A 27,579-nucleotide genomic window follows, 5' to 3' on the forward strand; every position below is an offset into this window, starting at 1 on the left:
ATGCAGGGAAATCCTAATTCAGTGCCTAAGGAACTTACAGAATTCATTGCTACAAAAACTGGTGATGGCTAATAGATATTTTATCTGGCACAGTTGCAAAAATAAACTCCTTGTAAAGAAGTAATCTGTATTTGGGACAAACTGGTAACTGACTGCATCTCATTTTGTTTCCAGGGCTTGGCTAGACATTTTGGGAGACAAAGTGTTAAACTACGTGAGCCTTGAGTCTTAGCATAAGAGGTGACTTGCTTAATATTAAACATAGGTAATTCAGCATTATTGGAGATTCTGCCAAAATGTGTAATGCTCCTTGGCAAATGTACTCTGTTACAGTGGCATGCATATGTAGTAATGTTTTCAACATTCAAAGTCTTTTAATGCTGTCTATATTTCAACTGAGCATTGTCAACTTTAGTTCCCAGAGCTGGAAAAACCTTAGTAGCTTCACTCTGTGAAGACACTGTCAAGAAATTGTTCTCACTACATTAAATTAGAGATGCAAAGATCTCTCTCCCACCCGTGGACTCTAAAATGTTCTAGTGGTCATATTCTGAGGGCAGTGGGAATATAAAAAGTCTATCACAACTGATAGACATTTCCTGGGACTTAGAAAAATACAAGTTTGTGGTTCAGTGATAGTACATCTGTTTTGCGTGCAGTAGAAAACAGATTTAACCCATGGCATATCCAGTTAATAAGAATCTCTAGTAGCAATTTTCTTTGCTTGAGCCCCTGTCAGTCAGAACTCACTACTGCGTGAGTAGTAATAATTAAATAATTTTGTATAAGACAGTTTGACTTATTCATATGAGTGGGAGTTCACTGCTTGACGATAACAGGGTCATTTTAGAATTTGTATATGCATATAGTGTGCATTTCTAATAAGTGTTAACTGCCCTATGCTTTGGACACCTCATTGTTAAGATGTAAGTTGTCTTGGGACGCCTTTTTGGTGGTGGTAGGGTGCTTGGAGAGATCCAGTATACAAATATTGCAAATAAATATTAAATAAACAAATAGTGTAGTACAGCTATTTTACTTGTTTTTTCCAAATTGCACTACATATTATGAAATACAACTTTACAGTAAATGTAATAAATTGGGCAGGATCTCACAATTAATATGTGCTGGCCTACTGCTGCCTTTTTTCAGTCCTGCTGTGTTCAAAGAAAAACACTTTGAAGCTATGTATGTTTGTCCAAAAGCCTGGATATAGATGAAACTAGACCCTGAAAAGACTGATATGTTCTGCAGTTTCATTATGCTGTAGAGTCCATAGGTTTTTCTTCCCAGGTTGCAGCAAAGATCATAGCAGCTTGTCATGGTCTGTGGATTTGTTGTCGTATTATGAGCTGGACAGAAGACAAGATGGTTACATCCATTCCATTTTGGTCCTAACTTCTGCCATAATTGGCTTGAATCTTAAGTGTAAGAAGATAATCTCTACCGGTATAGTTCTTCGTGCTAAAATGAATATATTTGCTTTTTTCATCTTTACTTGCTTTAGTGGATTTAAGGATCAACGTAGAACCAGTGACTAAGTAGAGTCCATCTTTTAACAGAGGAGAGACTGACCAGCAATCCTTGGGTTGGACCCAGCAATCTGTGGCCACAACAATTGCCAATCTTTCCTTGTTCTCCTTCCCCACCGCATACCTTTCTAACCCTAGAAAAGTGGGGGGGGGGGTCATGAAACCCCCATGGACTAATAGCCACGTGGATTGGTCAGCTGCTCTGAGGGGTGTGTGGCCCTCTCCTTTTCTGTTCTTATTTGTTCCATTGTAAAGGTTCTACATTCAGATAAGTATAAATAGACACATTGAGTTAGATTCTGCAAATTTGCGGAAGCAAAGATCATGGTTCTTTCTTGTGGGATGTTGAAATTTAATATTTATTACAAATTGTTTACACAAACACCATAAAATAAAAGTATAAAAGTTTAAATATTTATAAAATACACACAAAGTTGAAAATTCCTTAAAAATTGATGGAGAATCCAATGACCATATATATACGTCAAACAAATACTATATCATGAATAATACAGTATCTAAAAATAAATTGACCAGATGTGTTTCGGCCTGTATTGGCCTTCCTCAGTGGTCATTAAAATTCTAAGTACAACCTCACACATCTAGGAATTAATTATTCCAATAATAATTAAAGTTGAATTAAAAGGGATTAAAAACCAGGTGTTGGTATTTAAAATAGCTTTCATATTGTGTAGTTATGAAGTTTTAAACATATTACCATGGGAAAACCCTCATGGTTGTTTCACTACATATCTGACCATGCCTTCAATATTATTCTGGTACAGAATGATACCTATCACTGGAGGTGTGACATCTCCATCAAAGATAGTAATGAAAAATTTTCAGAATAACTACGCGGTCGACCGTGAGTTGTTGGCCCACTGCCTCACTGATGTGGGGATTCATGGGACGGCCTTGCAGTGGCTTGTCTCTTTTCTCCATGGTCAGGGACAGAGGGTGGTGCTGAGGGAGAGACTGTCGGCATGCCATCCTTTGGAGTACAGCATCCCACAGGGGGCGATACTCTCTCCCCTGTTGTTCAATCTTTATATGTGTCCCCTCGCCCAGTTGGTGCAGAATTTCAGATTGGGTTGTCATTAATAAGCAGATGACACCCAGTTGTATCTGTTGATGTGTGGCCGATCTGGCTCTGCCCCCTGACGCCCTGTTGAGAGCTCTGGAGGCCATGTCTGGGTGGGTAGAACAGAGCAGGCTGAAGTTGAATCCCGTGAAGACGGAGGTCCTGTACTTGGTCCATGGGCTATCGGAGGCGGGGATCCTTCTCCCGATCTTTGGGAGGGCACCATCGGTTAGGAGTTTGGGTGTGATTCTGGACTCTGGATTCCTCCTTGTCTATGGAGGGCCAGATCGCGGCTGTTGCCTGGGCGGCCTTTTTCCATCTTTGACAGGCCCGGCAACTGGCGCCCTACCTCTCAGCCCAGGACCTAACGACAGTGTTCCATGCAATTGTCACCTCCAGGCTGGACTACTGTAACTTGCTCTGCGCAGGGCTGCCCTTGGGCTTGATCCGGAGACTTTAGCGGGTTCAGAACGCTGCTGCATGTGTCCTAACTGGAGCGTCGTGCAGGACACACATTACGCCTATCTTGGAGCAGCTTCACTGGCTCCCTGTAGAATTTTGGATCCGGTTCAAGGTGCTGGTTTTGATCTATAAAGCCCTAAACGGACTGGGACCAGCATACCTAAGGGACCATCTCTCTCCGTATGTGCCCCAGAGAACACTTCGTTCAACTGGAAAACATCTGCTGGTGGTCCCTGGCCCTAGGGAGGCTCGGCTGGCCTTGGCCAGGGCCAGGGCCTTCTCAGTCCTGACCCCAACCTGGTGGAAGTCTCTGTCTGAGGACACTCAGGACCGCCAGGATCTTGTATCATTTAGGCAGACCTGTAAGACACAGATGTTCCGCCAGGCATATGGTCAGGGTTAATTTTAGTCCATCATTGCCGAGCCTTCCACCAGTCTCCCTCTATGAGGGGTTATGGAGAGTCCACTGCTGGCTTTCTCGTAAAGGGGTATAGTATTCTATCTGTCCACTACTACCCCCTTTTTGTATGTTGACGGGCAGGAGTGCAGGATTGCCCATCATGGGATGGTTTTATTACTTGCTGTTTTTATGCTGTGATTATGGATGTTAAGTTGTATTTTAATCAATGTTGTACTTTGCCCTGAACCCGCTTGCGGGGGGGGGGGGGTTAAAAATATAATTAATAAATAATAAATAAATAAATATAGACTTGTCATTAGAGTATTAATCTACTTTCAAGCATATATTGGTCTGTGTCCTGTGAATCTAAATAGCATTATGACAAATGTATAAATACAAGATCTCCTAGGGTATTATCCTTAAATTCTGAATACAGGTTACTTTTCTGCCATGAGTCACAATAACTCCACTATCTACTATGAAGCTTCTTGGTGTGTGAGTTGTAATTGAATCAAAATAATTTGGGAACAACAGCAGGCTTTCTTCAAGTATCTGATGAGATATTTCTGTCTCGCATGAAATGGCAGAGTTCAGAGATGATGTTGATATTTTGTAGCCAGACATGGAAACCTTTCTCAAATTGAAATGCTTTAGCGCTTTAAATTTGATATAGCTTTAATCTGCGGTAGCTGGATGATACAGCTTTTGCTATGAGTGCTGTTGTAAGTGGTAATTCATCCCTTCTCCTGCCCAAAAGTTCTGTTGTGTTCCTGATACAGGGTTCATCTAGTGCCCTCCCCTAACACTTTGCCAGTTTGGTGTAGTGGTTAAGAGCATAAGACTCTAATCTGGAGAACTGGGTTTGATTCCCCACTCCTCTGCTTAAAGCCAGCTAGCTGGGTGACCTAGGGTCAGTCACAGCTTCTAGAAGCTCTCTGAGCCCCACCCACCTCACAGGGTGATTGTTGTGGGGACCCAATGCTCTGAGTGGGTGTTAAGTTGTTCAGAAGGGTGGTATATAAATCGAATGTTGTTGTTATCATTATTGTTGGTGACTTCAGTCGATGGATTCTCAGAATAGGCATTCCCCTGAACCAGGTGCCCTTTGCGCTTTGACATGTAAGCAAATCTTTAGATTGAAAGAGAACTGGAAGAGAAAGGTGGAACTTGGCAAGTGTATGTGGTAAAGTGGTTCCATTTTTTCCAGTATGTTTCACAGACTAACTAGTTTGGATAATAATTGATTTAAATCAAACTCCAAAGAAGCTGCAGTAACACACACAAAATTTTCAAGCAGAAATAAAGCTCTCAGTTTTCAGACACACTAATTTTAAATCAAGCAATTCAACATTAATTCATATATTTTGCACAAACTACTTTGTTTCATTATACTATGTGAGAGGCTCATCATTTTAATAATCAAGTTTTGCCTATTAAAAGACATGTACTATTTTATTTAGTAAATCTGTGGCTGAAAGCAAACACATTGAAATTAAATCCAGACAAGATGAAAGTGATGCTCATTGGGAAGGCAGATACCTTGAAGGACATTGTACTCCACACTTTTGATGTGGTTTGTCTGACCCTTGCACTCTGTAATGCATTGTAACTTGGAGACTCCAGTTGGTGCAGAATCCTGCAGTTTGGTTGTTATCAGGAGTTATGAGAAGAATGCCTATTATTCCCATTCTGCATTCATTCCGCTAGTTACCTCTCAGTTACTGGGCTCAATTCAAGGTATTGGCTATCACATACAAAATTCTTTATGGCCTTGGTCCAGCATATCTACAGGGCCACCTCTTTCCATATGTTCCGCCATGGCAGCATTGTTCATTTGAACAGAGCCTTCTGAAGGTGCCACCTTGCACATGGGCAAAATCAACAGCTGCCCATACACATGCATTCTTTGTGCTGGAACCCACTTTATGGAACAACCTATCTGAAGAGGTCTGGAAAGATCCCACTCTTCTGGCTTTCCATAAACAATGCAAAACTGAATTATTCAGGAGGGCTTTTTCACAGATAAGAGAACTGTACTATAAGGAAGTAGTCTCAGAGGGATGCATCAGTAAAGGGGTAATGATCATAGACTTTACTACTATGTGTTATTGTATGTGGTCTGTTGTTTTGGGTAGGTAGAAACATGGAAATATAGAGCTGGAAGGGAGACCACAAGGGTCATCTAGTCCAACCCCTGCACAATGCAGGAAATTCGCAGGTATCTCTCTCCCCTCCCATCCCAGAGGAAGGCAAACACCCTCCAGGAGCCCTGGCCAATCTGTCTTAGAGGAAAATTCCTTCCTGACCCCAAAGTGGTGATCGGCCTTACCCTGGGCATATATGAAAGGGTTACGAGAGCCTAGCTCCAGCTCATCCCTTCATGCGCTCCCTCTTCTGATTAATGTTGTTTAATGTTCTATGTTGTTTAATATGTCAGTCTTAGAATTGCTTATGCTCTGCTTCAGCATTTCTTTTACTCTGCATTGTGTTTCTGCTGGTTTTAAATCTTTACAAAATTTTATTTATGTATCCTATTATATTGTTTATTGAAATGTCCTTGAAACTGACTGTACTGACGCCCACTGTGTAATCCAACTTGAGTCTCAGTGAGAAAGGTGGAGTATAAATAACATGAGTAAATAAATTGTGAGAAGCTTGTCTTTTTAGTAATAAAGTTTTGCCTATTTAAAGAAAATTTACTATTTTATTTCGGGCAGTAAAGGGTTTTTTTTTTAATCAGAAAGAGGAGGGATTGAGTGAGAGGTGAACAATTCAGCTGCGTAATAGACGTAGCTCATGGATAAAGCAAAACGGGGGGCGGGCAGTGGCGGGTCATCGTGGTGGAGAGCTTAATGAATTCATTAGGCAGTTGAGGTTACAGAAGCAGTATGTACAGCTGAAGGGCAAAAATGCTTGGTACTGTCTTTTGTGGTGGATTCTCTTTTGGGCTCAGCACTGTTCCTTTTTTAATTCATTCCTTTTCAGCTTTCAGATCAGTAAATAAAGAATTTATGTAAAACTTCCCCAAGAATCAAGGTTCTTGTTCTAAATGGACCATAGCCTTTTTAAAAACTTACTGTTCTGTCATCAGAACTATATACAAAGGATTAGCAAAGGTTTTTTTTATTGTGGATTTGCACCTCACCTGACAATTCAGCATTCTGCCTAGTTTTAGTAAGCATCCTGTCTCCCTCATGGCTCTTCCTTCTCTTTTGCCCCCTTTCAATCCATTTCTTTATTTGGTTTAGGTTTCTAATTTGTTCTATCCAAGACAACATTAGAATCAATATCAAAACACAAGTATGCTTTCTGTTAACAGTTTTGGCCAGTTGTCTGTGTAAGCTGGGGGGGAAAGACCTTTTAATCCTATAATTTCTTCCAAATACACTATTCAAATAGAACTAGCATATGGGGGTATTACTTGGATGCTTGGTTCTACACAAATATTTTTCTGGATTTGCATTTATTATGTAAAATAAATTTTGGTCAAATGAAAAGCTGGTGTTGGAATTCTTCACTGTGGAGATAATTATTTGTGTAAATCTTGGTTTTGTTGCAAATGCAGACACATTCATAGGGACAATCTGAATTATAAAAAATTAGTAATGGCAAGATCACTGTGTTAATATCACCATGCATCAAGCCCTTTTTATATTGCAGCCATAAGGGAAAATGTGCAGTATGGAACAGCAACAATAATAACATTCAATTTATATATCACCGTTCAGGACAACTTAATGCCCACTCAGAGTGGTTTACAAAGTGTGTTACGATTATCCTCACACCAATCACCCTGTGAGGTGGTGGGGTTGAGAGAGCTCTGGAACAGCTGTGACTGACCCAAGGTCATCCAGCTGGCTTCAAGTGGAGGAATGGGGAAACATCTCGTTGGATTTGAAGAGTATGTGGGAGCCCCATTTTGCTACATGAAGCAGTATGATAGGGGTTTGGCCCCTGAGCAGACTGAATTAGAGAGACTTTAGTATGCCACCATGTACTAACTGCCCGTGGTTGTATTACTTCCTGTACACCAAACCTTTCCATCCCCTGTTTTACTGTTGATAGATCAGATGCTGCCATGCCCTTTACAAACAATACTCACTGTACTGCTATGTCACAAATAAGAATAGTTTGTAATGGGAAAAAAATTAATTTAATTTATTATTTATATTCCTCCCTCCCCGCTTTCGCAGGCGCAGGGCGGATAACAAAATACAAATATCACATACCATTAAAAACATTTAAAAGCACTAAATGGTACATTTAAAAACATTTAAATGCATTAAATGGTACAGAGCTTCTACCGCACAGCAGTTCTACCAGAGCAAATACGTGCAGTGGTAATGAGTGTGGGAACAGCAACTGTGTTCACAAAGGGCGATGGTTTAACCTCCCCCCTCCATGGGGGGGCACCACCCGGCATCATCCATATGCCTGGCAGAATAGCTCTGTCTTACAGGCCCGGCGAAATGCAAACAAATCTTGCCGGGCCCGAGTCTCGCAAGACAGAGCATTCCACCAGGCTGGGGCCAGGACCGAAAAGGCCCTGGCACTGGTCAACGCCAGGCAGGCCTCCCTAGGGCCAGGGACACTTAAAAGATGCTTTCCACCAGATCGGAGAGTCCTCCAGGGCTCATACGGTGAGAGACGGTCCAGCAGATACGTCAGTCTCAGTCCGCATAGGGCTTTGTAGGTTAACACCAAAACCTTGAACCTGATTCGGTACTCCACTTGCAGCCAGTGCAGCTGGTGTAGCACTACTAAATATATTTAGTAGAATCTGTATGAGAAATAAGAATTTTACTTGATGGAAATAATAGCGACCCTGTTTTTAAATGTGTATGGGCAGTAAGTTTGAAAACTTCCAAGTTTTAGGAAGTCATGCTTTTGTGGTCTGCACTTGGATTTCCCCAATTGTCCTTATGTTAGAGTCTGTACTCACCATAAAAAATGCAACCTGCCTTTAACCTGCCAATTAGTGGGTCCCCTGTCACATCTGGGCCTCGTGTGATGTCATTTATTTACTTAATTTAAGATCTTCTTTTCTCATTGAGTCTTAAGGTGGATTACAGAATAAGAAGATAATGCAGTTGAATAAGACATACAACAAGCACTGCAATATAAAGAGCATAATATAGTAAACACTGCAAGAGTAAAAGATAACTGCCTAAAATTTTTAAACTGTAATTAGAATCCTGCTTACTTTATTAAAATGATATTGTAGAGCTTTAATTTTTTTAAATTTAACTGACCAAGCTACTGTGGTACCATGTAGGGGTACCACAGCATTTCAGCTATTGAGGGGTGAATTGTCAGCATAAAGGACTTGGTACAGAAAGGACTATGTGCTGTTAGTGGGAAAGAGTGCAATGAAGTAGAGGGGCTGAATTTTCTTCATTCAAGCTTCCCTAAAGAAGCAGATGGTACATTCCCTCCGGGTGGATGGCAGTATTAGGAAAAAGCAGGACATGATCTAATCAACGATGAGCCACTTCTCGGTACTCTTTTTTTTTTCAGTGGCAATGACTTTGGCACATGTTTATCTGACTTGTTGAAAATAATGAGATTTATGATTTAAGTTTTGGCTGGATTGTGCCTAGAGTGGTATTCCAGAGAACACCACAAAATATGCACATGCGCTAGAGCAGGGATAGGAAGAAGTCTGAATTTTAAAACAAACTTTCCTGCAAGTATTCACAGAATTCCACTAGTTGATAACTTGTTTTTCATTTATTTTTGCCTTGCCTGCAAAAAATAAAATAAATATTCAGAGTGAAGGTCGAAATTGTAAATAAATAACAATTATTTTTTAAAGTGAAGGTCAAAATGAACAATGCAAACTATAGAAGTTTCTGTGCTTTTTTTTAAAAAAGTGCTTTCCTTGTAATTGCTTGTCTTGATAAAATAAAAGCTGTAAACAGTCTCTTCATTACTTAGCATCTCAGTGCAGTTTTTAACTGCATTTATAAACTTACAAATTCTCTCAACATTAGCTGTTTTGTGGGAACTCAACAATAGTTGAGATTTGCAAAATGACAGAATATTTCCATTATTTAGGCTAAATCTTTATGGGGCACATAGATTAACATGACTCTTCTAAACTAAAGGCAAATATGGCTACAGAGTTCATCCTAAATGAGTAGCTTGTATTGACATTAAATATTTCCCCCTACAAGAGCTAAAACGGGAAGTTTGTATGTGCAATAATTTTCTCTATACCTGTTGTGCTTTCTTTTTTGCATTCAGTTTTGCAAGGAAGCTTCACCATCATCTGGGAGGGGTATTCATTCTCATGTTGCATAATTGCAACTTGTTGCGCTTTCCTTTGGCAAGTCAGAAAATATGGATGAGTGATACAGAGCTGTGATTTAGACAGCAGCAGACTCATTTGGAACTAGGGTTGCCATCTGGCCTGCAGTTTCATTTTATAGTTGAGAGTCAGTCATCCTGGCTAACTGAAAAACAAAACTTTTAGTTTCATTAGAACATTAGAACAGTCTCATATAACATAGGATGTTATATGAAGTGGGGGGTGGCAGTACTTAAGACTATGTTCCAGTAGCAACATCCAGGCCCTTAAGCCATGAGCAGGGGCTTGACAAAATACTGCCAACACATTCTACTGCAAGTCTGTGGGACAAGCACACCCCTTATAAGACTAGAAGGGCCTCTAGAATGTAAGTGGACCTAAAGGGAATTCTCTTAGTATAGTTCAGTTCATGCACTAAGTGGAAATTATTAGTTGATAACTGTATCACATCCTAGATTGCCTCTCAGTAGTGGGTACTGTGTTAATACCACAAGTGTGTCCTGTGAGAAATTATAAATGATAGCTGAAGTTGTTAAATGAAAAGTTTGCCTGAATATATCCTGAGAGCGTGCTCCCTCTCCCTCCCCAATATTCAGTGAGATCGATTGCTGGTACTCCCTTGGTTTCAGAGCAAACAGGCATTGGTATAGGCGCTATGGCTTTGTCTTTGTGGTTTTTCCATGTGTTTTGGAGAGAGAAATACACATTTGCATGCTTTTCAGACTCAGTTTTTCCTGATCACGAATGGCTGCGAACGGGGCCCTGATGTTCAGCTCATTTCCCCCCTGCATACATGCATAGTAAACATGTGCTCTTGAGTCCAGTGTGATGACATTACTTGCAAGTAATGTGATCGCTGGCGCCTGGCCTCGCTAGCTGCTCCTGCTGGTGTGCACAGCTGCAGAGCTAGCTGGCTGCCCCAGCCGGGGCCGTGCAGGAGGCCGGCAGGAGTGCTGCGGAGGCTACCCAGCCACTCCTGCAGGCATGTGCAGCCATATGTGGCCAGCTGAGTGCCCAGCCGCAGAAGGCCAGCATAAGTTCCACAGAGGGTACCAGGACTGGCCGGCCATTTCTGCCAGTACTCTGCCTATGTAATGGAGTGGGGGGGCGTGTCTTAAATTTGGGGGACGTTTTCCCCAGGTAGTCCCCCCAAATTCTGGACTGTCTGGGGGAATATCAGACACCTGGCAACCCTATATCTCCTCCTTATCCAACTCTATTCTACTCCAAACAGTCTTCTGTCCATTGAACTTGAAGCATAGAACTTAAGAGGTAAGGGGTTGATTTAGAGTACATAGATTTGCAGAGGAACGTTAGGATTGAGGTTTCTTTCTCAACTCTGTGTGTTTATTTTAAGCCTTTTTTGCTGTTACAAAGAGGCATGCTATCCAGACACAAATTCATAGTTTTGAGAAATGCAGAACCAAGCATCTTTGATGGTATCTTCTAGATAGAAAATTTACCCAAAATAATCAAATTACCGAAAATAATCTTACAGAAACTTCTGGGAGACCGTAACATTGGGGCCCTAATGAATAAAATAATGGAAATCGTTTACAGACATTTTAAAATATTGCATGAATATACAGTTTTATACTACATAATTAAAAATTAATCCTTATTTCATGATGAAAAACCTTTGAGCTACAGTGTATGTTAAATAGCAACTAGATTGACTTTTCCCAGGAAACATTTTATAAAACAAAATCCAATTTAAGTAAAAAAAATCCTATATAAATTTTAAAAATCCAATTTTAATTTTTTTAAAAATTGATTTTTATTCACTCTGGTACATACACTCCTAAATGCCTGCCTGCACCTTGAAATCCTCGGTGCTTATGCCTCCATATAGTACATAGCAGAATTTGGTGTTCTTCACTCACTTTGTCTGAACGCTGCAAACAAGACCATTTAGTTTCTGATGGCTACCTTGGAACGTGAAGGAAAAGCAGAGCACATGCCTTGAAAACCAGTTTGGTAATTTCAAATAGATGAACATGAACAGTGTCACTGATTTACTTTATTAGCAACAGAGGAAAACATTGAACATGTTGGCCCTTGATTGATAAAAACAACAGTTACTGGGCTATGTGGCATTTTGTTACAACTAAAATATTCAGAGAATACTCTTCACAGATGTGACAAAATAGGGAAATTCTTACAGAAATTTATGGACTATGAGCATTGGTACTCATTTAATGTCAGGCTTATTTGAAATAGAATGTTTTTAAAAAGCTGACTCCATAACTAGCCGATATACTTTATCAATCTGACCTTTTATCTTTGTGTCAGATACCCAACTTTGCTCCTTCTGCCCTACAATAACCATGAATCTAGTCAGCAGATGTGTCATTCCTTTCATGTTGCCACTGTGTCCTGTTCACGTGTTTTCATCTATGGCTATAATGCAACAGACCAAGTACTTTCCATATTTCTGTAATTTGGTGTTACTCCCACACCAGGCTTCCTGCTTCTTTTGAAGATCATGGGAAGCTGTGCCTTAATAAAAAATAAAATAACAGATCCAACTTTACGTAGCTGTTCTGAGATCTGACAAGATTGGGTTAGCCTGAGCCATAGAAACCAGGGTGCCTATGAAAACTACTATCCCTTAAAAACAGCATTTGCCTGCCTTCATGTTTGTAATTTGTAGTACATCAGTGACCTAAAAGAAAACATAACTTTCTGTTTAAGAAATATCACTGGAGATGGTTTTTACTTGTCACAGTAACCAATACTTTACAAGCCTGTTTACAGTAACCAGTGCTTTATGATGCAGTCATCTTTTGTCTCTCTGTAGCTCATCTTGACAGGACAGTGTATTGATCTTGATTTACCTTCTGCATTTGCATGTTGGCAGGGTTTTAAATGGCTGTTGCATAAACTTTAAAAGTATTGGACATTATTTTACTTTATCTTTTTCTTATCTAAAAGATGCCATAACTTATTACATCTGTTCTTTCTCTTTAATAGATCACTGAAGCTGGAAAAGAATCACTGCCTTCTTGGCTGCACTGGGAACCAGACAGTAGCACCTTAGAAGGTCTCCCACTTGATACAGATAAGGGCATTCATTATATTTCAGTGAATGCAATGCAGCTAGTATCTAATGGAAGCTACATACCCCAAACCACCAATGTCTTTTCCATTGAGGTTCACCCTGAAGATCACAATGAACCTCAGTCAGTACGGGTGACTTCACAAGATGTGAATGAAGCAGCACCATTTGTGTGTAGTGCAGAAGAACCAGTAACTATTTTGACTGTAATTTTGGATGCTGACTTAACTAAAATGACACCAAAGCAAAGGATTGAACTTTTAAACCGAATGAAAAGCTTCTCAGAAGTGGAACTTTATAACATGAAATTGGTTCCTGTTGTAAATAATAGACTTTTTGACATGTCAGCATTTATGGCTGGACCAGGGAATGCAAAGAAGGTGGTGGAAAATGGAGCTTTACTCTCCTGGAAATTGGGCTGTTCTTTGAGCCAAAATAGTGTCCCAAACATAAGCAATGTTGAAACTCCAGCTAAAGAAGGTACAATGTCTGCTCATCTTGGCTACCCTGTGGTTGGCTGGCATATTGCTAACAAAAAACCTAATCTTCCAAAGAGAATTCGGCGGCAAATTAATGCTACACCAACACCTGTGACTGCTGTTGGACCACCAACAACTGGCCTTCAAGAGCCCCCAACTAGAATCGTTCCAACACCTACTTCTCCAGCCATCGCACCTCCAACTGAAACAACAGCTCCTCCAGTGAGAGAACCTGTACCATTGCCGAAGAAGCCCACAGTTACTATTAGAACAAGAGGCGCTATAGTTCAGACACCGACTCTTGGACCAATTCAACCAACCAGAGTGGGAGAAGCAACTACTACTCCCCCTGGCCCAATTCAGCCAACAGTGACAGGGTATGTGGAACCTACTGCTGTAGTTACCCCACCCACAACAAAGAAGCCAAGAGGAACCACTCCCAAACCTGCAACACCATCAACCACTGATATTACAACACGAAAACCTCCTAAAAAAGGTCCGAAAACTCCTCGACCTTCTAAGACACCTGGGACTACTCGGTCACCCGTCATTAAACAGGAAACAGCTTCCCCACCAACTCGCATGCGCACTACTACCATTGGAACTCCCCGTGTGCCCAACGATCCACCTGTGCTGAAAAATCACATTGACAGAGTAGATGCATGGGTGGGCACTTACTTTGAGCTTAAAATACCTTCAGATACCTTCTATGACAAGGAGGATACCACTACTGATAAACTGCAGCTGACCATGAAACTGTTAGGTGAGCAGCCACTGGAAGAGAATTCTTGGGTGCAGTTCAATAGCACTAGTCAGCTAATGTATGGACTGCCTAATCACACCCATGCAGGCATTCATGAATATTTCATGCATGCTACTGACAAAGGTGGCCTTACAACCGTGGATGCGTTTGAAATATTTGTCCATGCACTTGAACCTGATGAGGTGCCTCCAGTTAAATTTAAGGCCAAATTCCATGGAGACCATAATACAGTTACCAATGACATTCATAAGAAAATTATGTTGGTAAAGAAGCTGGCTTTTGCACTTGGAGACAGAAATAGTAGTACTATTACCATAAATAACATCAGCAGAGGTTCTATTGTAGTTGAGTGGACAAACAATACTCTGCCTTTTGATCCATGCCCGAAAGAGAAAATTAGAACCTTGAGCAAAAAAATTTCTGATGATTCTGGTATTCCAAGCCAAGCTTTCTCTAATGCCTTAGAACCAGAATTTAGGCCCATCAACATTTCTGTAGTTGGTGCTGGCAGCTGCAGAAACATGCAGTTTATTCCAGTAACTAGAGAAGGACCACCTACAACTGCACCGCCTACAGATGTGCTTCCAGGGCGAGATCCAGAAAAGACAAGTGAGGATGATGTGTATCTGCACACAGTGATCCCTGCAGTTGTAGTGGCAGCTATTCTACTTATTGCTGGAATTATTGCTATGATTTGCTATCGCAAGAAGAGAAAAGGCAAACTTACTATAGAAGATCAGGCTACCTTTATCAAGAAGGGAGTACCAATAATCTTTGCAGATGAACTAGATGACTCTAAGCCACCTCCATCCTCCAGCATGCCATTGATTCTACAGGAAGAGAAAGCCCCTCTCCCACCTCCTGAGTACCCAAATCAGAACATGCCAGAGACCACACCACTTAACCAAGACACCATAGGAGAGTACACACCACTGAGGGATGAAGACCCCAATGCCCCTCCTTATCAGCCTCCCCCACCTTTCACAGCACCCATGGAGGGTAAAGGTTCCCGCCCGAAGAACATGACCCCATACAGGTCTCCACCTCCTTATGTTCCCCCTTAATGAACAAGAGACACGTGCGGAGATGGGGCCTATAGTTCCACACCAGTGTTGTCTGTAAGGATCGGTGGCCTGCAAATCCGTTACCAACCAGAAAACCAACATCCAGAATCTCAAATGTTGCCCGGTCCCAGCAGGCCCTCTCCAAATGCTACACCAGAGTGCTTGTGGAACTTTTGGGAGACTGATTTTATTTTTGCCTAACAGCTTTTGTTTTGTTTATTCATAGAAAAAAATCTTGGCTCAAAAAGTATTTCTGACAGCAGGCGTCTCAAAGCATCAGTGAACTTCTGCAAAGGGAGACTGGCTGGACATGCAGGCAGCACTGGGGTGGCAAGCTGGGTCTCTGCTGTTTGCCTTTAAAACTAACTGTACTGTTTTTTCTATTCACGTGTGTCTAGCTACAGGGCATAACATGAAACGTAGCCTAAGAATTAAATTCAGAGGACTTTCTGAGGTCAACATAAGTTTTTACATTTAATCTCTGTTACCTAAACTTGTATGTATAGATTTGGGGAAAGGGAGGGGAAGTGCTTTACTACAAATAAGCTCCTGGGGTGTTTCCAATGCCAGTCAGGCTGAGGGACTGTCTTTTTTATCAAAGGAATCCTATTTTTTCACACATTATACAAATCAGTCATTAGGTGGGGTCCTTCTGCAAACTGTGGAGAAAGGTCTTGTTGCTCTACCCTGCTGTTGCTGGACAGATGCCATGCTGACAGGTTTCTTAAATGAGAAGTTTAGAGAGCTCTTTGCAGTTACCAAAACAGGGTTAAATCCCGCTATGTGGTGACATTGCTGCTTTTGGGAAACTGGAGGCCCAGCAGTGATATCCTCAAGCTGCAAGGTTCATGGTGCTGCTCTGAGATTTTTCATCTAGAAGGCTAACTGGCTTTTGAAACACTCTTGAGGTATTTTGGTGAAGATGCAATATTTTTATGTAGTGTAATGCAGTTTCCTCACATCAAGACTCCTCCTAGACCACAGTATTGGAACAGTTCCTCCTCCCCACTTCCCTCTGGCTGTCTCAGCTCACTCCTTCCCTGTTCTCCTCTGCGCGCACACAGACGCAATAGTAGCTGTCTGGCGGTTGGGAAAATAAAAAGCGCCAGAAATAGTTCATAGTAAAAATCAGTGAACTCTCAGCTCTAATTTTTTACTAAATTTTTGATACAGCCTCAAATTGTTTTATTAAAAAATAATTAAAAACAGTAATGCTGCCAGCCGTTTGTATGAGCTTAGCTTCTTAGTATCAATTCAATGGAACTGACTGCTTTGCTCATTTGGATTTTATTTTATTTGGTCTGTCATAGTTATTGTTTTAAATATTAGAACCATGTCTAAGTTTCTTGCCTTTTGAAAAAGTGAGCTTTCACATATTTCTCTTGGGAAATTAGAGCTGCCCTCAAGGTCACTCCCATGCCTTTTTTCTTTAGACAAAGACATTTTAAGCATGGATTTTTTTCTTGTCCATTTGAGACTATTTTTGGTACATTAAGAGGGAAGAAAAACCCTTTGCAATAATGAGTCCATCCCCTCAATGGGGGCTGGGCAGCCTCTGGCTGACTTTGCACACAAAGCAGACACTACTAAGCCATATTGACTGTTTTGCAAAGTATGTTTGTGTGCTGACATGGCCAGTTAACTAGTGGATGAATGGCTCAGATGACCTTCACATCTGAACTTGCTAGGGTGGTATTTCCCATCAAGCCTTTTTAAAAAACTACTTGAACAGGATCATACCTGTCAAAAGCTAATGTTAGTTTGATTAAGGGCCCTTGTAGTTCTGCGCTCTGCTTCTTCCCCCTGAGGCAGGCTGGCGGGGTATGTGTTGAAGTGAAAGTGACTGTAAAGGATGCTTCAGTTTTTACCTGCATCTAGTTTGACAGGCATACCTTTGTCCTACAAAGTTTTAAAAAATTCTCTCCTCTCCCCCCCCCCCACTTGTTAGGGTATGTCTGAGATGAGGAGAGGCAATACAGGCCAGTTCCCACACAGACATGCTAGCTAAAGGGACAGGGATCAAGTGGCACTTCTTTTAAACAGATGGTGGAAGCCTGCTTGTAAGAACCCTCCCCTTTCTCAGCCACTAGCCATGGCAGCACAGTGCCAAAACCTATACTGGCAGGCCTGCCTTTCAGATGTCTCCAAGTTATCAATATACAGAGCCTCCTAAGCCCAAATGCTGCAAGTCAGAAGGGCCTTCCAAACAGTGCCGTTGTCCCTAGCAACTGATACCACTTTGTACTGGTCATGCGCAAGCAAACAGTTTCAGGCCTGGGCCTACCTGTCACCATAGAAACTGGAGGCGAAGGGGCAGTGAACAGAATAACAACAATGGCATTCTCATCAGCCGCCTTCCCACTAAGCACCAGTGCTGTTTATTTATGCCACTAGACACTGTAATGGTGGGAGAGAATCTTGTATTAAAAGTGTTCACCAACCACTGATGTGTTTTTATGTCCTTATATAATTATTTTAAAGATGTGTTTTCTGCATTCTGTAAAGAAGCATATCAACTAAATAAACCAGTGTACTTTACTACAAATGCAGAAACTAGTGAGCTCTTCCATTAAATCCTGTTGGGTTCCCAGTAAACGTTTTCTCACCTGGAGGATCCTGGGACAGAAGCTGCAGACTGTGCATTAATAGACTGGCAAATTTAAGACTTCTATATTGAGTGGAGGTAGATACTCCCCATTTGCCTTTGTATGAATTCCAGGTTTGATTACTGTTGGATTGAAGGTTTTACAACCCAGGAGATAGGAGAAACAAAGCACAATGGCAGACGTCTAGCAGAGCTGCCTGCCTAAAATTCTCTCCAGTGAAAAGACGTGCCATTTGCTTTCGTTAAAGTCCGAGAGAATGAAATTTGACAAATAGCACAGATCTTGCATTGCTGCAAAGAATTTTATTCTTTAAAGTCTCACACTAATAAAAATGCTGCTGGAATCAGAACCTTCCAAGATGTAAGGTGCCATTCTCCATAACTGGTTACATTGCTTGTTTATAATAATATAACACTTGCCATCTATAAAATGCTTTACAGTCATTCACCCTTGCAACAGTGCTATAAAGTAGGTCCCATTTTATTTAGGAGAAACAGAGGTATAGCCGCTAGTTTGAGCAGGGATTTAAATACAGAATTTGTCTACTATTCTATTCACTCACCACACTAGTCCTCAAATTAGAATCCAGATTTGTGCAAGGAGAATTATATTGGTGTAAAAAACTGTATTGGCTGCTGTTGATATTTGGGTCATACGTCTTTTCAGGATTTCTGATCACTCATCAATATATGGTTAAATTTCTTCTGTTTATGACTAGAAGTTTTAGCTTTGGAGGGTGCTGGCTATGTAGGAATGGAAGCAAGCAGGAGGAAAGTTGGCTTCTGGGCCAATTTTTATATATTTTTTTTGTATTTGTACATAATGACATGTTACATTTTGTCATACCTTTAATGCCATTTTCTTTTTATTCATATGCCCTTTCTTTAATTTGGAAAGGAAACAGGTACATTAACCCATTTCTTTAAAAATTCAAGTGCTGTTATACTCCCTAAATCCTTGAGATAAGGTAAGATAAAAGATGTAATCCCTGTACAGTTTCAACCCCATAGGAAGTAGCATTTCTTTAAGAACATAGAAGTGAAAAACATCCTTATAATTCCTCAATATTACATACAAATCATGTTTCCAATTGAATATATTTAATAATACATTATACATTTATCATATTTCTATTTGCTGCTTTATATTTCCATTTTTTCTAAATCATTTGTTTCCAGATATCAATACTTTTTTCAGTTTAAAAGAGCAGTTAATTTTATCATACTAAATCCATCTTTCAATTTGCCCAACTATTCCCCTCTGACTAGGAGGGTGAAGATTTTTTCCAGTAAAAGCAGATTTATTCATTATGATTTTTCCCTTTCCTATCTGAAAGCCTTGTTATAGTATTTTAGGATTGACTGTAACCCTATACCCACTTACATAGAAGTAGGTTACCTTGAACCTGTTGCATTTACTTCTGAATAAACAGGTATAGTATCCAGCTGTATAGTTGCAATCCTCAACCCATTTACAGAGGAATAATTTTATTAAAGTAAATTCATAGAGTGCACATTAATAGTGCTATCCCAAGCAGAGTTTTATATAAATGCAATATAAAAAGCCCAGGTTTGCAGAAAAATCTGAATTTTTTAAAAAAAAGTTAATTCCCCCCCTCAAAATGATAGATGCAGCACCTGTCATTTTTAAAAATAAAAGCCAGTGGCTGTTGCTAGGCGACCACAATGGTGTTTCCAGACTTCAAGGCTTGGTTTTTGGTCAAGACCTGCAGCAACCACTGATCCACTTGCTACCACCTGTCTTTCATGACTTACCCAGGCCCAGCTACTTGCTACTATTCAACAACAACCACTCCACAAAAACCAGTGTAGTGTAGGGCTTAGAGTTTCACACTAGCATCTGGGAGACCCAGGTTCAAATCCTCACTGTGCCATGGAAGCTCACTGGCTGACCGGGCCAGTTACACATTCTCAGCCTAACCTATCTCACTGGGTTGTTGTGAGAATAAAATGGAAGGAAGGACAATAATATAAGCAACTTTGGGTTGTCTTTGTGAAGAAAGGCAGTACATAAATGAAATAGAGGCAATACAGTCGATGGAAGAGCAGATAAAAGTAGAGGAGGAGACAAGGAAATGTGGAAAAGTGAGGATATGGGAGTTGCCAGTAAGAGGGAAAAAGCAAATATGTGGGTAGGGAAATGTGATGGGCCCATTGCAAGTTCTTGCAGGTTCCTCCTCATGCAACTAGGCCTGTGGCCAGCTCCACACCACTGGGCCATAGTTTTCCTAGCTGAATGTTACCAGAGGGAGGGAAGGAGAGAATGCTAAAGATGGGAGGGCAGGTTGGCTGGTGGGTGAGAAGGAGAGAAGGAAGCGGGAAAAGAGAGGAGGTAATGAGAGCTTTCAGGGAAAGAAAATACAATAGTGGTAGAGGGGAAAATAAGATGATCCCTACAAATCCTTGCAGGTCCCCTGCTTTTATATACTAAACACAGTTGAATCTATTTAAATTCTCTACATCAATTTTTCTACTTATACTACCTCGTCACTAAGTTATTTCTGAAACCATATTTACCAACTAAATTTATCTCCAGTTTAAAATTTTCATTTGTATTGTTTCCACAGGAAAATTTTGATTCCAAAGGATGAGAAAGGGTGTTCTAATTTGATTAAGCAGACCTTTTCATGCCCGCTGACTTCAATGGACTAAGAAAGGTCTAACTTTGTTAAGGACTCCTGTGCTTTTGTTGTTATTATTTAACCTCTGATATTTCAGCAGATCCATGGCTGGAAAATGTGCAACAACCACCAGACAAGTGACCAAGAGACTAGCTTGCGTTCAGAGAAACCATTCTGATTACCCAACTTCATTCTACTGAAATGGAGCACCCAGAAGGAGATGGCATGCAGAAACCCATGAAGTAACTGTAGGCTGGCCATTATGTGATTAAAGATCAATCACCCAAGTCGTTATATATAAAGCATCTACGTACATGGTTAATGGTGTCACTAGCCTATATATTTTTTCTTTGTGAAGCAGATGAAATACGTTTGTAAGTTAAAGTTGCCCACCAAATTTCAAGATACCTTGTGTTTCTTCTCCTTTGGCCCAAGAACTTGGAATATTTGAATTGTTTTTAAACCTGCCATGAAAGCTGGTGTAACTGGCCATTTTGCCCATATTAATTAGTGAGCTTAAGAAATACCAGCAGACGATTAAAGGAGTTCTGTCAAGACATCGCTGGTTTGCCCACAATGGAAATTAAACCAATTTCTACAAATCTTTCTGTGACACTTGACCCAATTGGCAACTGTTTTGGTTCACGTGCCACACAAATGTACAATTCATACCAGTTTAAACTTTAAATAGTGCTCATCCTTGGCAGGAACCTAAAAAAATTGAATTTCTAGTGCTCAGCTAGAGGCAAAATTAAAAGCTAGGTTTGTACATTTCATTTGTAATAAGTGTGGACTTGCACTTACTAATCAAATGTGCCCAGTGCAGTGTGGTGTTTGTTCCTAAGCACTCTTCCAGTAACTGCCGTGTCTTGTAGTCCCAGAGGCAATGACAACTCACTGCTTGGCTGCCAAGCTGAAATGAATATAGAGCTAAGGCCAACTATGCTGTGTCCTTGGACATGTTATCATACAGTGCTTAGCTCCTGCCAATCTGGGCTGCAGTCATACAAACATGACTCAAACTTCTATATCCCTCTAAGTTATTTTTGGTGGTTTGCTGCTAGGTTATTAGCATATCTTTAAGCCATTGCCTGTATCGTGTTGGTCTCCTAAAATGTGTCCATTTGGACATGCTCTTCTTTTGGCTGTGACTTATTAGCTAGCAAAATGATGATATGAGGGTAGAGTTTACATTAAGGGAGGGCTGCATATTGTAAGGATCTTGGGAGGGTTCAGCACATCTTTAGACTACTCAGCTCACAGAAATACATGGGTCGTTTTGCAAGATCCCTGTCACCTTAAGAACTGGGCTTGAAACTGAATTTTTTGGTCACATTAAAGTGAAAAAGAATGTTAGGAACTGGTATTTTTTCATACATCTTCCTCCAACAAAGGTTAGTCAGCAAATGTGGGATTTAGCCTCACAATTATATGATTTATGTATTTGTTTGTGTTTTTAGTATTCAAAACCTTTTAAAGCTGCCTTTCCACCCAACTTAGGGTCCCCAAGATGGTGAACAACAACATTATAACGAGATTAAAAATACATAAAATACATAAAAACAGACTACAAAGACGAAGGGGCAACAAGATTCCATGGGGGAATGTCAGAAAAGGCAGAAAAGTCTTCACCTGATGGTGGAAGAGGACAGACAGATCTCCCTGGGGAGGAAATTCCATGCATGACTAGAAAGGTGCTGGGTTGCCACCCATCTAACCTCAGATTGCAGGGGGTCCCAAAGCAGGTTTACTGAAGATGATTTCAGTGGTTGGGTAGGTTTCTGTGGGAGTAGAGTGTCCTAATTAACATCAGTAGAAATAAAGATGCCCCAAGATATCCCAATAAACTTTGTGGGAGACTGGATTGACCCTCCATACTCTAGCTAATCCTCTGTCTCCTACATCCAGTGTAGTGTAGTTAGAGCATTAGTCTAGGATCTGGGAGACCCAGGTTCAAATCCCCACTCTGCCATGGAAGCTTGCTGAATGATCTTCGGCCAATTACACACACAGCCTAATATACCTCACAAGGTTGTTGTAAGGATAAAATAGAGCCAAGTAGAATCATGTTAGCCACTTTGGTCCCAATTGGAGTGAAAGGTGGGGTAAAAATGAAGTAAATAAATACATGTTTGGATCTCTTTTTAGAACAGCAAAACAATTATTGCATGTATGGCAGCATTTCTGCAGAAGGTCCCAGGTAGGAAGCATGTCAAAACTATACTGGTCCACGTTTGCCTAAGGCCGGGATGGAATGCCTCCTGGAAACTCTTAACTGCCCAGAAGAAAAGCAGGCTGTAAATGGTATTTGGAGTTTCTTGGAGTTTCTAATCAACTTCCCTGCAAGGTTGGTACAAAGCTCCCTTTTTCTCATTCCCAAAAAAGGACTGCTCCCTGTGTAACCTTTTAGGGTTCAAGATTGATACCAGTTACATCTAGAACCATTCAGCATTGGCTCAGAAAACGGCAAGATGGAATGTGGGCACAGGACTTTTAGCACACAGCCACTGGGCACTGAGCCCGTGGTTCACAGTCTCTGAGGCAACTGTGGCCTCTCTTAAGGTGGGGACCTGGCAGTGCAGCAGCTGCCTCCTGCATTAAGCACCTATACTTAGTGTGCAGCCCCTGCTGCACCCTAAGGCAGGGATTGGATTTTCAACCGTGTATTAATCAGGCTGCATTCAGAGGGAGAATGTGGCAAGAATGAGAAAAGAGACTCTTAAGAGCTTTCCAGCATCTCCTCTGAAGAGGCTGAGTGGCAGCAGGGCAGCATGTGCAACTGCCACTCATACCCTCCACTGTCAGAGCAGCTCCCCACTTCCTTCTTTCAGAGGCTTTGCTATTTGCTAGCATTGTCTATAGGAGCACATGGTACTGATGATAAGAATCCCCAGACCTGTTTTCTTAGCTTTCTGCTGGGGAAGGGCAAGGCAGGCTTTGGATAGCACAGCTGTGCTCTTGCAGTCCCTGTTGCTTCGCCAACACTGTTGCTCCCAGCCTAACTTTGGCAGCCTTACAGGCAGTCATTAAACCCATCCCATCTATTTTAAACTCTTCCAGGACGGGAGAAGGGAAGGCTCTGTAAAAGGCCTTCCCTATTTATGGCTCCCTTGCAGCACAAGTAAGGGTGAGGGCTTCCTTTCCCCTCCCTCCTCCAGTCTTGCTACATTTAAAGAGAAACTTTTTTAAAAGGGGGAGGCCTGTCTTGTTATTCCATCTGAGAGGCCTCAGCATCAAGGCTTCCACAAACGACTGGGCATAAACAAGCAATTTTTAGCCACTCTGGGCGGAGTGAATTTTATATATTGTAACCTGACTCCAGTTGCCTAGAAGTCCAGGGCCAAGCAAGAAGGCCTGAGAGCTGTTTTTGTTTTGCTGCTCCCCGCACAGCTCAGCTTCTCCATTGCAGAGCATCACCTCACAGGAAGTTTGAGCATAGCCCTTAGGAATAGTCCTGGAGAGCTTAGCCCTGCTACAGCTGCTGGCCAAGGATCCCTGTTTTGTGATCTGCTAGTCTGATGTGGCCCATATCCATGGGCACTTCCTGCAGCTTCTGCTGCTGTGCATTTGTCATTCCCCAATTGTGTATTGGCTGCTGATGACAGCTCCCAGAAATTTTACTTCCTTGATGTGATTATCCCATGAGAACCAGGAGAATCACCATCTCCCTCAGGACTGCTCTTGCAGCCTAGTACATCTGTGTGCCCCTCATGGCTGCTGTTAGGCCTTTCATGTTTTGCTTCAGTCTGAGCCTCTCTACGTTCAGTGGCAGAGCTTTAGATGTTCTGGCCGTTGCAGTGACGGCAAGGGCACCGAGGAACAGCTTACACCACTTTACCATGAATGGCCTGGAGCCACTCAAGCATCATTTTCAGCTGTTTTCACATAAACTTTCTACAAGCACGGAAGGGTCTTCTCTTGCCCAGCAGAAATACCTTTGAATCACATAACTGAAGCTGAGCCACTTCTTGGCTCAAACAGAGGCACAAGGCAGTCAGCAGTATGTCAGTTGAGAACCCTGATCAAAGGTATACAGGGCTGGTAAAGGCAGGTACAAGCAGAGATGGGAAGGGAGTGTCTCTGATGTCAACAGGAAGAATGAGGAGTGCAAATTTAGCAGCAGTAGTAGCAGCAGCAGCGGCAGCAGTGGAAAAAAAAGTGGATAGATGGATTTGGCTTTGGTTACCATTCTCAAACTCTTTACTCCAGATGGCTAGCACAAGATACCTTTTTAAAGTATTTGACAACTTTGTGGAGGATCAATAGCCATTAATCATGGCAGATAAATCAGAACCTCCATCTTCAAAGGCAGTACATCTTTCATTAAGGGCATCTCTATACCTGCTTGGCAGATTCCCTGGAATATGTATCTGGGCCAGAGCTGAATTCTGACTGAAATGAGGGCTGGCCAAGAAAACAAGGCTTCCATAAACAGGCAGTGAAGCTGGCCTTGATAAAGTTATTCCAAAGCAAAGGTTTTAAGGATAGTTGATAAAATATTAAGCAAAGGTGATGCACATTTACTGAGCAGTAAGTCTCAACGAATTCATTGGGCTTAACTCCCTAGTAAGCATGCATGATTACTGCCTTGAGTTCAAAAAGCAACATGATTAACATGTCTAAGTGAAATCACAGTGCAGTGAAGCAAGTTCCAAATATCTGACTGAGCTATGTATGAGCATCTGTGCGAGAGGCTCCTCAAAACTAGAAATGACTACAAACCACACCCCCTATTTGTATTGTTCCAGCAGCTAGCAGCTTCATTCTTAAATAGGAGTGTCCTTTTGTTCAGCCCTGGCTTCATTCCTCCATGATCAACCAGGATGAAAAGCAATCGGCTATCAGGATTCAGCTCTGTGTTGATTTACACTAACTCCCAATCTTAGTCTCAAGGAACCCAAGTTTCAGTTGGGTTTTGTTTCATTTCTAATTAAGACTGCACATTTTTGTAGCTCTTTTTGAAGGCTTCTGGGCCTTTTGAAAATACAGATACAGTGTACATTTCTGTCTTATCCTGTAGGCAGCATTAGCTGGGTTTCAGATACTTTAATGGTACAAGAAATCAGCCACAGAAATGTAGGTACATGCTTCTCATAACCTTAGTTCTGTTCCACAAGAGGTGACAGCAGCAAGATCTAATTGACTGAATGGCCAGGCATAGGTGCAAATGAACAGACAGGGAGAGAATGGTGTTGATGGAGGTGCAGCCACTTGATGTCACAGGGGAATTGCAAGGCCTTTCACTAAGACCAGGAGGGATGAGCTGAGAGTTGCAGTACTTACGGAGCAGAAGTTTCTTTGGGGTATGATAGGTGATCTTGCATGGGAAATTCTGCAAGGAAGTCCAAGGGAATGGATGTGCTACTGTGCTAAAGGCCTTTGGCAAGGTTTTCCTGGGACACATTTCATTCTGGGTCTTGGCCTGTCATCTGCTGCCCGATGGCAGCTGTTGTCCAGCTGAACCCTGACAATAGATCTGTGTCTGGGATCCAACTTTGAGATGTTCTGAGGTTGGTGGGAAAGGATTACCCCCTGGCATCAGGAACTCACCATTTGTTGCATGCCCAAGTCCAAGGAATGGACTTGGAAAAACAAGCAAGTGCACCCTAACAAGTATGTCTTTCCCTTAATCTCTCTCAGCAAAGGCAGTCCAGAGTCCTAACAACAGCTGTTGCCATTCAGTGCCAATTTCCAAAAGCTGTGTCAGAGCCCCAGCCTACTCTCTGCATCCTTCCCTTGCATGATCATGGCACAATCCAGCCAACATTAAACTCTTGAAATCCCATTGTTTTCAATGGGACAGATGCTTAACTCTCTCACTGTATGAAACCCAGCTATATATTTTTGTTTCATAAATAAAAGATAGCAATCATTTTAAAATACCAAATAAGTATTGTATTGTACAAAACAAGACTGGGTGCTCTAGAGATGCTTGTGTACATACATCAGTAGGCTGTGCAGCAGCTCTTATGTGTGAAAATCTCCACACCAAATAGATGGTTGGTCACCATAGCCACTTTTGCTATGTTGTAACAGGTGCTTGGTTCTGTGAGAGGTAACATTGCTGGTCACCTGCTGGGCTAAAATGCCTGGCTCTAAACAGGAAATGGGCATGCTGGATGTGTTATAATGTCAAAAAAAAAACCTTTAGTGCACATAGGGTTTGATCTGGAAAGGGTCCCATATATAGGTGTGAAAATGGCTGTCGCTGGCTATTTTACATTATCTCACTTGTCCATAATTCTAATCTTTTCAAACCAGATTATGCCTTGAAAGCACACAAATGATAAGCAGGGATTGGATTCACCGACAAGAAGTTAAATCTGTGAGCCAATGAAAAAGTAGAATTCAGAAGAAAAATTTACAGCTAGATTTCTTACTCCTCTAAATAAGGGACATCCTCCCACATAATGAAAAGGTCTCTGTGCTGTCCTAAAATAAATAATAACAGCTCTTATGAGAGATAGGAAGAAACCCTCCAGCTATTACATTTACATGCATGTATAATATAATTTAACAAGTATAAGACTGAAGTTGTGGCCAATATAAAGGTTATTGGTGACATGAGTTGAGTCACGGATGCCCACCCCAAATTTCAATCACACACAAAGGAACTAACCTTTAAAAACCTCTCTGATGTGCCACATGGCTCCAAACACTGCAAGAGGAAGGGGCTTCAGGCTTCCTTCCTGGCTGCACTTTTTACCAATGGAAACAATCATGGGGAGTGTCTGTATGCCCTTTCCTCATGTTCCATGTGAACTGAGATAGACATCGAGAACCCAAGGAAAGGGGAAACAGTCCCACCTCTGGAGGTGAAAACTGCATAGGAGTGAAGCCTGAAGCTCCTCCTTCCCCATGCAGTGTTTGGAGCCATGTGGAGTTTTTAAAGGTTAGTTCCTGCACGTACACGTGACTGAGAGTTGGGTCAGGTAAGCACCCATGATCCGACTTGTGTCACACATAACATGCATTTTGTCCCTCAGATGAACTAAATACCAGTCAATTTCAGATTATGTATGTTAAAAATATGGCAGAGTAGAGGGATAAAGCTACTACTGCAAGAATATATACTCTGGCAAATAATCTTTCTCAGTTTTTAGAATATATAGCTGTTTCAACATGTTTTAATTTAACTTGCTGTTTAAAAATCCTCCAGAACCCCAGATAAAGGGCTATATAC

The 27,579-nt window shown here is 41.4% G+C and overlaps 1 protein-coding gene across 7 annotated transcripts in view; it reads left to right on the forward strand.

Annotated features, from left to right (window-relative positions):
• DAG1 (dystroglycan 1) overlaps positions 1-17,590 on the forward strand; it is a 100,071-nt gene extending 82,481 nt beyond the window's left edge. For all 7 annotated transcript variants that reach the window (XM_054975999.1, XM_054976005.1, XM_054975998.1 and 4 more), the window contains one exon: positions 12,759-17,590. In XM_054975999.1, the coding sequence (XP_054831974.1) occupies positions 12,759-15,149 (2,391 nt within the window). In that variant the 3' untranslated portion in view covers positions 15,150-17,590. The remainder of the gene's footprint in view (positions 1-12,758) is intronic.
• Positions 17,591-27,579: the final 9,989 nt, after the last annotated feature.

This window comes from Eublepharis macularius, chromosome 4 (genome assembly GCF_028583425.1).
Source record: "Eublepharis macularius isolate TG4126 chromosome 4, MPM_Emac_v1.0, whole genome shotgun sequence".
Classification (NCBI taxonomy): Eukaryota; Metazoa; Chordata; class Lepidosauria; order Squamata; family Eublepharidae; genus Eublepharis; species Eublepharis macularius.